Consider the following 16,349-nt stretch of genomic DNA (forward strand, 5'->3'; position numbering starts at 1 on the left):
CTGTTGCTGAATGATATTTATTAGCTTAATAATTTGGGCCTGCCCTTAGCATTAATAAGCTTCAGCACTAGTCACAAGATTTTCATTCACTGGTGGGGAAATTTTCTTGTTTTAAAAAATGCAGTTAGAGAAAGGGCATCTACTTCTTGGGGGCTGCAGTGACAGCAGGTTTCTCTTCACGGGTGATGGGAATGGTGCGCTCAGGGCCCGAGACCTGTTTCCTTGGTCCATTCACAGTGAGGATGCCATCAGATGACAGGGATGAAGTAATTGTGAGAGGGTCCACATCAGCTGGGATCCGGTACTTCCGGTGGAACTCCCGGGAGACGAAGCCATGTTCATCCTAATCCAAGAGAATAAGGAAAGAGGTAGAGAGATAAGAACAGGAAATAGCATCACTTGCCTAGAACTCAGACATCCTCCTTCCCCTTAGGTGTGGCCAAATGCATGGCAACATGAGAGAAAGCTAAATAGCTGTTCTGTTTGGGGCTAAGATGAAATTGCCTAGGTGGTCACTCCTACCAATGAGAGTCTGAGAAGTCTGAACAGCCAAAACTTCATAGCTCTCTAAACCCTCAGGCATGGACATGTTCAGGGGTATTTCCCAGAGGTTTAGATCAATGTTTTTTGGGCCTACACGATTTGGAATATCATCTGGCTTTGAAGATTTGAGTCCCTGAGGAAACCCAGAAATTGTCCTGACTCTTCAGGAATGTTCCAGAAGGTTCCAGACCAATAGACCTAATAATAACAACAACAACAATAAAGACTCCCTCCAGGGAGGCTCTGATCTAGAGTTGAATCATACAAGCAAAACTGAAACAGCTTGAGGACCTCACACTATACTGTTTGATGCACAAGTTTCTGAGGTGGGAATTCCCTGGCGGTCCAGTGGTAAGGACTCCGCACTTTCACTGCCTTTGGTAGGAAGCAAACTCATTGAAAAACTCTCCCAGAAAGTAATGAAAAGCTATTCCATTCTCTAGAATTTGGCTAAAGAATTCTGACCCTAACCTTTACACCTGCTGAATCTCAAGCATTTATCCAGACAGGCTCTCAACTGATTTCCACATGGGTCTAGGGTATTAGGAGGTGAGTAGAGCTCTGAAGCTTAGGCAAAGCAAGTAGTTCAGCATTAAGATGGGCTAACGAGAAATGAATTCCAAAACATCTGAAAGAAAAGTCTCAAATTCAAGGGCCTTCCGAGTGCATGCAGTTAATGTAATTATATAAGGCGATCAGATGTCTGACAACCACTACTCCTAAATCAGTGGTCTTCAACCTTGACTAACTGTACATTAGAATCCCTTAGGGAGCTTTGAAAAATCCTGATTTAACTGACCTGGGATATGCCTGAGCATTGCGATATTTTTTTTTTTTTTTTTTTTTAAGCTGTACGTGGGCCTCTCACTGTCGTGGCCTCTCCCGTTGTGGAGTACAGGCTCCGGACGCGCAGGCTCAGTGGCCGTGGCTCATGGGCCCAGCTGCTCCGCGGCATGTGGGATCCTCCCGGACCGGGGCACGAACCCGTGTCCCCTGCATTGGCAGGTGGACTCTCAACCACTGCGCCACCAGGGAAGCCCTGGGATTTTTTTTAATTCCCCTCGCAATTCTAATGTGCCCAAGGTTGAGAACCACTGGCTTAAACAGGAAGTTAACATCCCATCTATCCCATCTGAGGCAATCAAATCAAAACAAACAAAGATCACTTCTCTGGCCAAAACAACAACAACAATAACAACAACAGGTTTATCCCTGTTCTTGACTCTTATGGCTTAGGACTGGAATGCTTCCAGCCTCAGGGGCTGATGGCAGTCTCTGGCATATAGTACGCGCTGGATGAATGAGCAGAAGAGAAAGTCAGCTACGTACCTGGCGCTCTTCATGTTTTCCATGCACCTCAATCACATCTCCCAGCACCTTGACCTTGAGTTCCTCTGGGGAGAAGTGCTTCACATCCAGGTTGACAGAGAATCTGTCCTTCTCCAGCCGCATCTGGAAATAGCAAGGTGGGGGAGGGGAAGACAAAAGATAGTAGGAATATGAACAACACTAGTACAGTCTCATTCTGCAGACTTGCTTTCTTTCCAGGTAGTTTATCCTCCTCGTTTTAGCTAAAAATCCCTTTTTGAATAAACATGACTCTCTAGTTCAGGGGTGCCACCACAGTGGTACCCAAGGCACACCATTTGGTCATCAGGCCAAACTTTATTTACAGGGACAGGGAAGAAGACAGACCACCCAGGGGACAAATCACAAGGATGGGTCTGGGCATGGCTTCTGCTGCTTCTCTGACCCAATGCCTGGCCTTGTCATTTGTCTGTGAGACAAAGGCCCCTTCTTCTTACTCAGGTCTCTGCCAAGTTTCCCACCCACTCAATCTGGAATGTTCTGCTAGCTCTGATTGTCCTTCCAAAGCCCTTGCCCACTTGGCTCCTGTTTACTCACTCTTGAATATTTTTAAACCAGAGTGTTATCTGTGACATCTTCTATCAATCTTATCTGTTTGCCCCATTCTCCTACCCTCTCAGGACAAGTGGAGGGGGGTCCCTAAACTTGACCTACCTTCTATCCTCATTAGGCTTGGACCCAGGCCAGTGCCCTGTCACAGCCCTGAGAAACCCAGAAAACCATAGAAGAGGGAATAGAAAGGAAGAAAATAGTGGCTGCTGTCTCCAGCTCCATGCAGCTGGGATGAAAAGCTCAGGATGAGGTAGGACTGCCTCCTGGCTCTGGAACTTGAGATGATCGTATTTGTCAGGAGTGTGAGGTATTAGAAGAGGTGAGCGAAGGAGTCTGAGCAAAGGCAGCTCTTTCCCTGTAGATCATTATGAACTAAACCAGAAAGGGACATCCTACTTAGAAGATGGGACAGAGAATGATCTTCATAACACGTGGAAAAAATGTAATAAATAAGGATACAGAGGTGCATCGAATACAAACAGGTGATTGGGGAAGAGAGGAACTAGGGACCTCATCTTTCTTCACTGCAGGACACACAAGAGCCTAAGACACTTGGGACCCTTAGACCTAGTCAGATTTAGGCCAGGAGGAAAAGGACAGTGGATGGAGACGCTTCCAGGAGGCTCCAGAATGAACTCACCTGTCCTGGCAGAGGGAAGACTTACCTCTGAGAGCCCAGTGTCAATCCAGCTGGGTGCCCGCAGAAATGAAGGCAGCCGAAGGTAGAAGGGGCTCAGGGAAGTAGAAGCTGGGAAGAGATCAGACTCCAACAGGTGTTCGCCAAAGAACTGGTCAAAGAGGCGGCTGGGAGAGTGAAAAGGAAAGAAGGGGCGGCGGATCCAGGGGTGGTGGATGGCGATGTCCATGGTGGCTAGGTGAGTGTGGGGACTCAGCTGGCTGGTCAGCTCCTTCAGCCGCAGCTACAGCCAGCCCCTTATATACGCAGTCTTCTGAAGCTTCTGGAATGGTGATGTCAGGGGTTTTATTATCCCAGCTCACTGCCCGTTCATGGAGACTTGTGATTGGGGATTTGGCAGTGTGACACATACCCAGTACTCACTGAGCTAAGAAAAGAGAAATACAAACACGTCTGAGTCGGCCAGTGACTTGTCCTGGTCTTGTTTTACTCGCTTTCTGTCCGCACCCCATGGCACCCCCCGCCCCCCTTCTCTGGAGCTGGGACTGAGGCAGGAATCCCAGGCGGGCGGGCAGTGGGCCCCTCCTCCTCCTCTGCAGCCTAGCATGCCAAGGGAATGCGGCCAGAGACTATCTTGGGCCTGGGCAGGAACTGGAATCTTCCTAGGCTGGGCCCCAGGATATTAACTCTTTGTGGGTCCCTGAAGGAGAGTAGTGATCACCAACATGTCAACGGCAGGTTTCCACGTGGTGCCCTGGGTCGCCCTGGGTTCAGAGAGGACCCTGACCTTAACCTAGGCAAGAAGGCCCCTCACCCCACCCCAGAGAAAGGGGAGAAAGTTGTTTGCGTCGTTCACTTTACAGGCCTGGCAGAACAGTAAATCCAGGGGAGCTTGATGAAGCAGAGCGCCGGCTGCCTACCACTGAGGAGGGGAAGAGGGGCGTGGAAAACGTGCAAACTCTTTGGGAGGGTCTCAGCGTGGTCTCTCCGGGGCCTCCGGCACCAGCCTCCCCTCCCCAGCTCGCTCCGCAGCCAGGACCCCCAGCTGTCCTCCCCGGGGCGGCCCCCCGTGACAGCTGAAGGGTGTGCAGCGGAGGGGACGGGGGTCCAGGCGGCGCGGGTCACACACTCGACGCGGGCGCTGCCCGCCCCTCCCCCACCGGGCTCGGCACTATTTTGGGTGGTGTAGACCCCGCCCCCACCTCCAAGTGCGCTGGGGCTCTGCGGCAGCTGGAGGGGTGCTGCTGCGCCTGCTGGGGCCGCACCTCGAGCCGGGGCCGCCGGCGGGTCTGCAGCCATGTCGGGCCGCTCGGTGCCACATGCCCACCCGGCCACCGCCGAGTACGAGTTTGCCAACCCGAGCCGCCTGGGCGAGCAGCGCTTCGGGGAAGGTATGGCACGGACGCCACCCCCTTGCCTCCCACCCCCACCTGCTGAAATTCTGGGCTGACCTCCCAATGATACTGGCCTCCACCCCACTCTGGGCTTAACTGAACTCCTGGGGCGAGCCGTCTCCCACCCCAGACTCCCCCCTCACCCCGCTCCGGGCAGGGCTCGCTTCCCTTCCTACTGATCTCGGTGCGGACTGCTGCCCGCTGTGCTCTGATACCTGCCCCTGCTCCCCTCGGGATGCCTCCCCTGCGAACCACCCAGACCCTGTCTGGTTTGCTCTTCTTCATCCCAACTCATTTCCTTTCTCAATCTCCTCTCCCCAGCCGCCTCATTCCAGCCACTGGGACCCCTCCTTCCCCTTCCCTGCTTCTCCTGACTCCCCTCCAGCTCTCCCGAGGCCTCACCTCCTGATCTGCTCTCATGTCGCCCTCCTTCCCACCCCATCCTCCCTCATTCTAACTCTTGCCTTCTCTTTCTCTCTGCCCCTCAGGCCTCCTGCCAGAAGAGATCCTGACCCCCACCCTCTACCATGGCTACTATGTCCGGCCCCGGGCTGTCCAAGCTGGGGAGGGCAGCAGGGCAGGGGCCTCTGAGCTTCGGCTCAGTGAGGGCAAGTTCCAGGCGTTTCTGGATGTGAGCCACTTTACCCCCGATGAGGTAACCGTGAGGACTGTGGACAACCTACTGGAGGTGTCTGCCCGGCACCCCCAGCGCCTGGACCGCCATGGCTTCGTGTCCAGAGAGTTCTGCCGAACCTACGTCCTGCCTGCTGATGTTGACCCCTGGCGGGTCCGCGCTGCTCTCTCCCATGATGGCATCCTCAACCTGGAGGCGCCTCGGGGTGGCCGACATTTGGACACAGAGGTCAATGAGGTCTACATCTCCTTGCTCCCTGCACCTCCTGATCCAGAGGAAGAGGAGGAAGCCAGTGTTGAGCCCTGAGTGCCACAGAGCCAGCACCCTTTCTAGCCCCCGCGGTGATAGGACTAGCTGCTCACCACCCCAGAGGTAGCAGCATCCTTGGGGGAAGGGAAAAGTGCATGGTCACAATGTATGGTTTGGTCCCTTGGGACGTGTCATAGTGTTTTCATTTAGTTTTGGGTGGAGTTGAATAAACCCAAATCTCAGGGCCTTATTTGTGCTGCTCCCTATTCTGTGGCCTGGAGGATGGGATGGGCAGGGAGGGAGACAAAAAGGACAGCTAGACAAAAAGGTCCTCAGTTAGATGTACCCAATGTCATAGCACCCTGAGCTCACACTTGGATGCTGAGATCACACCTGGAAGCTGACACTGGCTCCAGATCAAATTCCTGGCCATAATTTTCTCACAATGCAACAAAAGAGAGAGTGATCCTGGGAGGGAAAAGGGATATGCCATCCAAACAGCCCAGAGGGCACTGTCTGAGCTGGTGATTAGAGACACAAAAACAAGGGTCTCCAGACTGTCTGGCCTGTTTTGGGTAGGGGTTGGGAAATCAGCTTTTGGCTGCAGAGTTGCCTAAAGCCCTGGTTTCCCATACTAAGGTCTGTCCACTGTAAATGGTCTCTGATTCTGAGGGATCGAGTATGCAGACACAGGGGCACAGACACAGAAGCCTCTGCCATTGTCACTAAATCACAAAGCCTCCCAACCCTCTGCCTATGAGAGAAAGCATTTGTTTCTAACCTTGAAACATCCCAAAGAGAGGAATTGCTGCATCACTCCACCCAATCCAAGTCTAAATGCAGGGGAGCTAGAGTTATTGGTATGGTGGTGATGGCCAGGGAAACTTCCTTTGGAAGTAGAGTCTTAATACTAGGGGTATGATGTATTCAGGAGAGCCTTGGGGCAGGGGGTTGACCTCTTAATTGCTCTCTGTAATCAAGAGAACATGCATGTGTATGCTTTGAGGAGTGTCCAGAAGACCTCCCTGCCCCCAAATATATCTTTTACTAGGTTGTGATGGATATCTGAAATTCTTCCATTAAAGTGGTTGATTCTTAACTTTTTTTATGGACAATAAAAGCAATAGATCCTCTTTCCAGAAAAACACACATGCTCCGAAATTTGGCATATAATTTGAATAGGTTCACACAGCTCTTGAGATCCATTCATATGCCCCTCTTCGGGAATCTGTGGACACCCAGGATAAGAACCCTCACTTGAAGAATACAATTCTTGGTTAAAGGATTGCCATCTATTAAAAATTAAAGCATGCCTTAGAGAAATAACTATTGATGTATTCTTTTGTTCACTCATTCAACAAATTAAACCCCAAGTAATATACTGTGGAGGTTATACATTGTAAATATAAATTTAAAACTATGCTCCTTTGTTGTCTACTCTCAGGCATCTTAACGTCTGGCTGAGAAGAAAAAGAATTGTAAAAGGATCCTATTCAGACTTCAACCAGAACAGCTTCACTTTGATCTGTTTCGTAGTTGGAATTTTTACCTGAGCTTCATTTAAAAGAAAGCGTTCCTTAGCTAGAAAAAAATTTGAAACCTCTGATTTTGTCCAAATCCCCATCCCATTCAAATACTTTGAAGATTATTAGCCAACTTCTGGGACATTTTCAGTGACCGAGGGCTTAGAACTTCGTAAGGTAGCCCATTTCATTTTCTTTTTGGACACATCTGTTATAAATTCTTCCTTCCATTGATCCAAAATCTGCATTTCAGTAACTTCTGCCCATTGGTTCAGGTTATGTCCAGAAACTAAATGCAATCCTTCTTTCACTTGAGAGTCCCTTCAAATATTTAAAAGTAACCATCCTGTCCTCCAAAAGCTTCCCTTTCCCAACTAAACATGCCTAATTCTTTTAACCATATTTTATAGGACTTTCCATACCACTTATAACTCAGACAACTTTCTCCTCAATACACTGCCTCTTGACACTGTAACTTGAAATGCAACATGTAAACCTAAAATTATTATTCCAATCATGGACTGACTGGTACAGACTTCAGTGGAATAATCAATACCATTGTTTATCACTCTAGACTTCTATTAATGGTGCTTTGGGTATATCAGATTTTCTGGCCACCACAACACAGTGTTGGTTCCTTTGGAATTTCTGGTCATATAAAAATCTCACATGTTTTCCTTTAAATTTTTTCTTTAAATTAGAGAGAGTAGCTAGAAAGGGACCGAGATTGTGGAGGGCTTTGAGTGCCAAGCTAAGAAGTTTGGGTAACAGGATGAAAAGAATATAGTTAATGGTAGAGTACAGAATGGATTGCCAGGGAGAAGCACGGCCATGAAATAAGAGGCTAGTGCAATGATCCATCACCAGACAATAAAGTAAGATGCTTTACCATCTAACAATTAGCTGAGAAAAAGAAGTAATAATAATAACAATAGCTAGGACTTACTGAGAGGGTCCCATGTGCCAGGCCCTGGACTAGAGTTTTATATACATTATCTCATTTAATCTTCACCACAATCCTACAAGGCTGTGACTCTTATTATCTTATTATCTCCATTTTTCGTAAGGAAAGAAGATGGGGAGGAATGAAGCGTCCAGGGTACCCTCTGTGGAGTACAGGGCTGAGTGCTGGGTCCTGAACATCCATAAGGGACACACAAATAACTGGGCATCTGAACAAGACACTAAAGAGGGGGTGGGAACACTGAAGACAAGCCATACAGGTTCCACAAATTCTCCTAGAGCCCCTATTTTCTACAGAGGAATTTGCTCAACTTCATCCTAGTTGCCAGTTAGTGTGGAATGAATCAGCTTCAGGTCATTGGAGGAGAAGCTGAGTTGAGGTTAAATGGAGATTCCGTAGTTCTGTACTGGGGATGGGGAAGTGAGTGGTTAAGAAGTGCTGAGACCATTCCAATCATAGAATCATATGATTTTTGACCAGAAAGGGGATTAAGTAATGAGTTCAGCCCTCCATTTTTACAGTCCTCGAAAAAAGTGATTTGCCCACATTAATTCCAATAGCAAGGGAGAATACAAAAGGAATACATTTCCCTAAATTTTAGTTTCCCAAAGAGTCCAGTATTCAATCCCAGATTCTGGACAAGGATAATAAGAGACTGACACCGATTACCTTGAAAGTGAAACTCAATTAGACCTGCGTACTGCTGGGGAAACATAGGTAAGACTCTTTATTATAGACGTTACATTTCAATGACAGTGTGAAGTAGTAGAGAAACATTTCCTAAGGAAACCCAGAGCCCTTTTCTGTCTCAGGTTTCTTCTCACTGAAGCTTGAAGCTCAAAAGTTAACGCTTCATCAAAGCAGCTCCAAATCCCGAAGGTGAGATTGCTCTCACCTGGAGCCCGTGTGTATTCCTCTACCCTTTGGCTGGGAGCAGTCACCTGGGAATCTTTCCAGCAGGTGGCTTCCAAAGTCCAACCTGTTAGGTTGAAATCTGACCCTGACGGAGACTCCCTGGGAGCTGCTACTGAAAGCTGAACCGGGAACCAGGAAATGCACAAGCCCCTATCTATAGCAAAACAGCTGGGCTCCCTGGGAGACAGAGCACCATGGGAAACCGGCTCGGCTGCGGGGGAAGCTGGTGAGTAGGGGGAAGGGTCGGAGGGTAAGGTCTCTGTTGGTGGACATGAAGGTCCCAAGAATAAGAGAGAGCCTGCAGCTAGTGCTCTGCCAACTTCCCACTGTCACCTTCTCCACATGGCACCTCCTCCACGTGGCACCTCCAGGGGCAAACACCAGAGCAGCACCCCTTCTGTGCTCCCTCCTTTCAGGAAACCTCAAAAAACAGCCAAGCCAGCTGTCTGTCCAACAGCTAGGACAGGGCTGGAATGGTAAATTGACATTTTTTTCTCTTTGTCTTCTTCTGCCTCCTCTTTCCCTTTATTCTCTTCCTTTCTCCTCCAGATAATGGTAATAATTGTAGCATTTGGAACTTTATAATCTCATTTAATTTTCCCAACAATTCTGAGGGATGTGGTCTTACTCCTCCCATTTTACAGCTAAGAAGCTGAAATTCAGAGAAGTTAGCTAATTTGTCTGGGGTCACATGGCTAGTAAGCAAACAAACCAAGATTCCAACCCAAGTTTATCTGACTTCAAAGCCCATACTTATAATCATGCCATAATACTGCCTCCTGAATCAAGCAAATCAACTTTGGAGAAATGTTTATTTAAAAGGGTAGAAGTGGGCTTCCCTGGTGGTGCAGTGGTTGAGAGTTCGCCTGCCAATGCAGGGGACCAACAGTGAGAGGCCCGCGTACCGCAAAAAAAAAAAAAAAAAAAAAAAAAAGGGTAGAAGTAAAAATAATTAATAATAAAATAAAAAATAAAAGGGCAGAAATGAGAATATCCATACAGTATTTGAATATAACTTTCACACTTGTTTGCTGTGTGACATTAGGCAAATTCTGTAACTTCTCTTTTTCCTCACGTGTAATACGTAGATAACACAACCTGTGTTGTTTAGATCACGGACTTGAAGAGCAGATTATATGTGAAAGCCTCACAATAAATGAATCATATTGTCTTTATTGTTCTTTCCCAGGATTGTCATCACTGTTGTTAAATAACAAAAATTCAACCAAGTAAATTTTAAAAATTTAATTGGCTTTATTGAACAATTCATGAATGGGGCAGCATCTCATCTAGCAAGTAGAAAGGAGCTCCGAGGAGCTGTACAAAATGAAAGGCTTTTATAGGCAGAAGGGGGAAGGGATCAAGGGAAGAGCAGATGACCTCATCTTCCTTTGGGTGATGGAAAAGGTCTGTGTGGCAGATTATCTCATTGATGCTGACCAGAAAATTCCAAACTGACGTTTAAGACTACATTCCTGGGGAAGGTTGAAACTCCTGTTAGGCTAGGTATTAAGCCATGGTTTGGTGGTATGAGATTAGCACAAGCAACACCATTTGAGGCCTGTTGTTTCTTTTCTTTTCTTTTAATTTTTTGGCCACACTGCACTTGGCATGTGGGATCTTAGTTCCCCGACCAGGGATCGAACCCATGCCCTGTGCAGTGGAAGTACAGAGTCCTAACCACTGGACTGCCAGGGAAGTCTCGGCCTGTTGTTTCTTTTTAACACTATAAACCCGTGGGCCTAGTTTTATCCTGTCCACTGCCTTCTTAGCTCTACCACTCCATGCCTGCATCTGTCTTGAGGGTGTCCTGTTTATGAATAAAGTATCATTATGTTTAGAGAGATAGGTGAGGTACATTGAAAAGCACATATAATTTGGAGTCAGTACATTGGATTCAAGTCCTGTTCCTACTACTCATTCATTTATTAAACAAATATTTTATTGAACACCTATATGTATCAGGCATAGTGATAGAGGCAGAAGACATAGCAATAATAGGAAATTTGGTTCTTGCCTTCTTGAGTAAGGTACCAAAGTTCTAGGGCATCTATAAAGTGAGAACAGCACTTTTTTTTTTTTTTTTTTTTGTGATACGCGGACCTCTCACTGTTGTGGCCTCTCCCGTTGCGGAGCACAGGCTCCGGACACACAGGCTCAGCGGCCATGGCTCACAGGCCCAGCGGCTCTGCGACATGTGGGATCTTCCCGGATCGGGGCACGAACCCGTGTCCCCCGCATTGGCAGGCGGACTCTGAACCACTGCACCACCAGGGAAGCCCGAGAACAGCACTTTTTAAACTCTGAGATGTCCTATAGACATGGGACATCTAGAAACATGAAAACTTCCAGAGAAGGGGGTATAAAGCATCTTTCACTCCCTTTCTTCCCAAGTCTTCATAGTTTCCATTTTTGGTTATTTCTTCCTCAGATGGTGGTAGTCATAGTAGTCAGCTTTGATTGACACTCATTATATGCCAGACACCTAGCTGAGTATTTTACATTTATTATTTTATTTAAATTTTACAATGATCCCATGAGTCTTAAGTTCTATTATTATCTTCATTTTATTAATAAGAAAATGGAGGGAATTCCTTGGCGGTCCAGTGGTTAGGACTCAATGCTTTCACTGCTGAGGGCCTGGGATCGATCCCTGGTCAGGGAACCAAGATTCCGCATGCCATGTGGCATGGCCAAAATTTTTTAAATAAATAAAATGAAAATGGAAGCCTAATGACGTAAAAAACTTGCTAAAGGTCATACAGCTAGTCTGACACCGTCAATCAGACTCTAGAGCCTGGCTAGAAACACTACACCAGATATTCTAACCAAAATATATTTTTTCCTCTTAAAATATTAGTAGGACTGGATAAATATTGTTCTTCTCTATTTCTCATTATCTCAATAAACTTCAGAAACTTAAAGACACTGTGACAATTGAGATTTTTATTAAAAAAATTTTTTTTTCTGATTACAAATGTAATACACATTCACTGTGTATTCAGAAAGCACCAAAGAGGAGAAAATAAGAAACAACCATAAATATAAGCACCCAGAGATGACAGGAACATTTTAGTGTATTTCCATGTAATCCTTTTTAAATGCCTATATACATAGTTTTTATCCCCAAACATATTACCTTTATATCATCTTAATAAAGAGGAAAATTTTCCATGCTATTAGGTGTTCTTCCAACATAACATCTTTCTTAAATTGGTGTATAATGTTCCATTGATTGGAGATGCCATTTATTTAGTTAGTTCCCAATGTTGGACATTTAGGATATTTCCTATTTTTTGCAATTATAAATAATGCTACAATGAGCTTCCATATTTGCACCTGTCTGATTATTGCTTAGAACTGCTACATCGGAGGGTACACACATTGACGTTTAAGGCTTCTTATACTTATTGCCAATTGCATTCTAGAAAGACTGCACCAATTTTTATTCCTACTACCAATATAGGAGAGTGCCCATTTGGTTTCCTTAATTCTGGGCTAAAAATAAAATCCTATCACCCGCGAGTCTAGCTGAATATTCCATTTGGGCCGTGTCCAGGCATTGTACAACATCCAACGTGGGAACAGGCTCTGTTCACTAAAATTGAGTCACCCAAGTCTACGTTATTTTAGAATTAATATTCTCTTTATCTGTTAAAGTAGAAGTAAGTAGGAAGACAGTAGTGACCAGGGGCAAGGAATTAGAGGCTGGGATTAGGCTATGACTAGGCAGTGGTAAAGGAAAGGAAGAGCTAAAGTGGAAGACGAGGAAGTAGAAAGACCCAGAAATAGTTTCAAAGCTTTTCTTCTGAACCACCTCTAGTGTTCAAATGGAGACTCAAACTATTCTCAGCTCAGCAAGCTGCAGTAAAACCAAAAATCAAACCAAAACACAAACCTCTGACAGATATGTGTGGAAAAATCCTGATTTTTCTATATTAGTAAAATGAACACGATTTAGAAGTCCCCACCCTCTTTCTTTTTAATTAGCAAAAGAAGGAAACTTCCTTGGGGAGACAGACGTCAGATAAATAGGGTTGGCTCTGTTACAGTTGGAAATGTACTAGCAAGAAAAAGCATCCGGAGTAAGCCACAAACTATTCAGCCTATTTCCTCAGACAAGTGTTGTTTCTCTGGCCATCAAACAGTTGACAATCACGTAGACACACTGGCTCCATCGGGGACCCCAGGGGCTCAGAAATTAGTATAAGAGGTCTGTCCTGCAGGGAGGGCAATGTAGCTGAGTCACTCACCAAATTCAGAACTTCCTGTGCTATGGATGTTAAAGCTTAAACATCTCTCACTTTCTCTGTTAATTAAAAACAAGGACAAAAAAGCAGGGCGGGAGGTCACCTGTTAGGAAAGGGCTGTGCAGGGCTCTAATTAGTCAGCCCTTGTTGTGGCAGTTTCTGTGACTCCCAGAATGAGAACCCCAGGTTGGCAGAGACCCTGAAGGAGAGACACCAGAGAAGAAGCAAGAGGGTCTCTGAATCCAGGAATATCCCATTATTTGGCCAGTTTCCCTTACCCTCTGCTGGGATTAGCCTGTTAGACAATCCCAGAATAGCCCTCAACCCAGCTACATACCTGGCATGTAGCGCCTGGTTGCCTGAGGCTGTATTTTGGGTTTGGTTATGTCAGTTGTACCACTCCACCTTCCAGAACCATCCCTTTGGGAGAGCTATGGTACCCTTGATAAATGCTTTGGGACTGGCTCAGGGTGAATCTTTGTTAGAGGGAGGTGAGGGAAGGTCATCCTACCAGAATGCTAAGGAGACCACAGAGCAAATGATGAAGGAGGGAAGAAAGAGGCCAGGCTCTTACACATGAGTGATCTGTTTTTCCTTTCACAGGAGCTGCCCATCAACTTTCCAGAGGAAAAAGAAAATGGGTAATGGGTGTTGGGGGGGTGGGGTGGGGGATGCTAGGGGGAGTGCAAATTTGAGAAAAGAAGATAAGAGAACCAGTGTCTTTAGAAGGGGCATAGGGTGGGGGGCGGCTAAAGGGAGATAGTACACCAAAGAGAATCGTTAGGTTACTGTGTTCAAGACCAGCTCTGAAACTCTGAGTCTCGTCCTTTCCATTATCTCAGAGTGGCAAGGTTGGTTGCTCATTCCTTCATTCATCTAGCAAAAATTTATTCAACCCTTATATTGTATATGAAGCACTAGGCAGGATTCCAAGGAGGCAGAGAGGCACAAGAGGAAGGGCACATGGTCTCGGCCCTAGAGGAACTGAAAATCAAGTTTGAGAAAGAGATACACGTTAACAAGTAACCATAATACCACGTATTATACACGTTAACAAGTAACCATAATACCATGTATTGATACTAGTGCTCCCAACAGCACCAGATTCATGCTGTGAGAGAAGAGGAGAAAACACTGATGTTGAAGGAATAATAGCAAGTTCACAAGTTGGAAGAGGAGCAGGGAGGAGAGGGTATTTTAGGCCGGGAAATTATCTCATGCAGAGAAAAGAAAGACAAGAGAAGAGAGTGACTTTATGGAAAGTGACCAAATGTTTGGTGTAGCTGAGCTCTTACCATATTGCCCTGTAATCGTCTGTTTACTTGTCTCCCCTAGTAGACTGCAAGCTCCCCTGCACAGGAGAAAACAGCCTACTCATCCTTCTATCCCCAGAATGTGGCACAGAGCCTGGCATACAGTGGGCTCTCAACATATGCCTGTTGAACTATGTTAGGGGCCAGTGAAAAAATAGGATGGAAGATATTACGGGCAGACTGTGAAAGGGCCAGATTGTATACTCTGCTAAGGAGTTTGAATGTGGGAATGGTAGAAGTAAGAGATGAGAGCAGAGGCAGGGAGATTAGTTAGAAGCCCACCATAATAATTTCACAGAGATTTGAAGAAGGCAATCTCAGTAGAGACAGGAAGAGAAAATGGATTTAAGTCGGTGGATTTAAGTCGGATTTCTTCCTCTCAGGGAGCCAAGCAAGACGGACATTAAAGCAGCAGCAGCAACAGAATGGCACAAAGGTAATGACAACCTCCGTCCCTTCCAGGAGGCTGCTCAGACATGGGATCCCAGGACTCAGCTTTTCCATCCTGGGACAGAAACGTCTCAGTCATCTGTAGAAGTTTCTGGCTTTGCCCATCTTCCTCCATCCCCCAAAGCAGCAAAGCAAAGTGTCATTTAATAGACCCTGCATTGGAGGTGAGGGGCAAAACCAAGTCAAGAATCTCCCTTAATGCTGTCCATTCCTCTCAGGGCCATGACCCAACGGGACGTACGTATGAGCAGGTGTTAAAGGAGCCTGTGTCTCAGGAGATGAGTCAAGGCCTCATGTCGGAGGAGAGCAGCTTACACTATGCAGACATTCAATTGTGCAGCCTAACCCAGACACGCTCTGCCCAGGAGGTGAAGCACCTACAGCTAGAAAATGCTACAGAATATGCGACGCTTTACTTCCCCCAGTCCACACCCCGCTATGACAGCAAGAACGGGACCCTAGTATGAGCTCTGGGGAGGATGGACCTGCTTGCATCATTTCATCACTATGGCTGTGGGGAGAATCTACTGCTTTGGGGGACTGGCTAGCAGCCCAGGGATGGCGGACACGTTTTAGAACTACAGAGCCCCTGGAATTGAGGGCCCCAGTCTTGCGCTCTCCCTAAGTCTCTCTCTTATTTGCCACCATTAGCTTGGGGTTGTATTTGGGTTACCTGGGGGTGGATGGAGTTCTACAAAATGAGGGGGCTAGGCTGAGTGTGCGGGAAGGTAGGGTTTTGCCCCCTCCTTTGCTCCTGCTCTCTAGAAAAGTGCAGAGAGAACAGGTTACCCTTGAAGCATCTGCACTTGAGCTGATTTTGTTGGAGTTAATTTGATGGTATCCCTTCTACACACCTTAAACGCCAAAGCTGAAGAAGAAGAGGTGCTCTGGAAAGCATTCAGAGCTCTCGTACACAGCTTCTACGGCTGTCTTGGGCAATTTCCTCAGTGGCTGGGTCAAGGGTCCCAGACCTATACAAACAAATGAGGACAGGGGCTGAGGCATGGAGCAAGCGTCTTCTGACCATCGATTACAAGGACGTCAAGTCACAGATGCTGACAGCACTGCGAGGCCCAGAAACTCCCTTTAGCTGGACTGTTTTCTCTCGCGGGTGCAGAGCCGTTAGGATCAATAAATCGCATAAGGAACATGCCTGGTGTGTTTTCTTGGGTGGAGGTCTGCGGGCTCTTCGAAGCACAGCGGGTCTCACTCAGCCTCAGGGTAGTAGGGAAGGCCAGCCACTTTCTGCCGCACTACCGGCTGCGGCCGGAGTAGAGCGCCGGAGGCAGTAGTTTGCACGGACTGGCGGCAGGTTCCCATCTACAAAAGGCAGAGCTCCCAGGGCGGGGTCGGGGCCGGCAGGAGGCGGGGTCCGGGCAGAGGGACAAGGTTCTGGCTATCAGAGGCGGAGTCCGAGCCAGCGAGAGGCAGATCTAGACGGGCAGGGGGCGCGGTTCTGGCAGTCGGGAGGCGGGGTCCGGGCCGGCAAGAGACGGGGTGAAGGCCCGCAGAGGTTGTGCTCTGTGCCATTAGGAGGCGAGGCTGGACACGCAGGGG

General features: G+C 47.1%; 3 protein-coding genes across 4 annotated transcripts; 2 read left to right on the plus strand and 1 right to left on the minus strand.

Moving 5' to 3' along the window:
• CRYAB (crystallin alpha B) lies at positions 1 to 16,171 on the minus strand. Of its 2 annotated transcripts, none has more exons than XM_079930486.1 (4): positions 15,647 to 16,171; positions 3,129 to 3,527; positions 1,873 to 1,995; positions 1 to 343 (listed from the first exon to the last, which is right to left on the minus strand). In XM_079930486.1, the coding sequence occupies exons 2-4, from the start codon at positions 3,327 to 3,329 to the stop codon at positions 140 to 142; spliced, it is 528 nt and encodes a 175-aa protein (XP_079786612.1). In that variant the 5' UTR covers positions 3,330 to 3,527; positions 15,647 to 16,171; the 3' UTR covers positions 1 to 139. The 2 variants fall into 2 exon arrangements, with proteins under 2 accessions (XP_079786612.1, XP_079786611.1); XM_079930485.1 differs by lacking the exon at positions 15,647 to 16,171 and adding an exon at positions 4,021 to 4,260.
• On the plus strand, positions 4,294 to 6,760 carry HSPB2 (heat shock protein family B (small) member 2). Its single transcript, XM_079930484.1, has 2 exons — positions 4,294 to 4,491; positions 4,983 to 6,760. The coding sequence occupies exons 1-2, from the start codon at positions 4,398 to 4,400 to the stop codon at positions 5,432 to 5,434; spliced, it is 546 nt and encodes a 181-aa protein (XP_079786610.1). The 5' UTR covers positions 4,294 to 4,397; the 3' UTR covers positions 5,435 to 6,760.
• LOC307190970 (uncharacterized protein C11orf52) lies at positions 8,974 to 15,373 on the plus strand (the record flags this gene model as incomplete). Its single annotated transcript, XM_079930487.1, has 4 exons — positions 8,974 to 9,005; positions 13,633 to 13,670; positions 14,726 to 14,778; positions 15,011 to 15,373. 4 exons carry the CDS (start codon positions 8,974 to 8,976, stop codon positions 15,257 to 15,259), a joined length of 372 nt encoding a protein of 123 aa, XP_079786613.1. The 3' UTR covers positions 15,260 to 15,373.
• Positions 16,172 to 16,349: the final 178 nt, after the last annotated feature.

Source organism: Stenella coeruleoalba, assembly GCF_951394435.1.
Source record: "Stenella coeruleoalba genome assembly, chromosome: 8".
NCBI classification, from domain to species: Eukaryota; Metazoa; Chordata; class Mammalia; order Artiodactyla; family Delphinidae; genus Stenella; species Stenella coeruleoalba.

Excerpts from the sequence above, each read along its gene's own strand:
- CRYAB (XM_079930486.1), bottom strand. The coding sequence starts at position 3,329 with ATGGACATCGCCATCCACCACCCCTGGATCCGCCGCCCCTTCTTTCCT. Across the intron at positions 1,996-3,128 it reads TTGACACTGGGCTCTCAGAG|ATGCGGCTGGAGAAGGACAG; the intron begins GTAAGTCTTCCC and ends TGCTATTTCCAG. Across the intron at positions 344-1,872 it reads GAAAACATGAAGAGCGCCAG|GATGAACATGGCTTCGTCTC; the intron begins GTACGTAGCTGA and ends CTCTTGGATTAG.
- HSPB2 (XM_079930484.1), top strand. The coding sequence starts at position 4,398 with ATGTCGGGCCGCTCGGTGCCACATGCCCACCCGGCCACCGCCGAGTAC. Across the intron at positions 4,492-4,982 it reads CGAGCAGCGCTTCGGGGAAG|GCCTCCTGCCAGAAGAGATC; the intron begins GTATGGCACGGA and ends TCTGCCCCTCAG.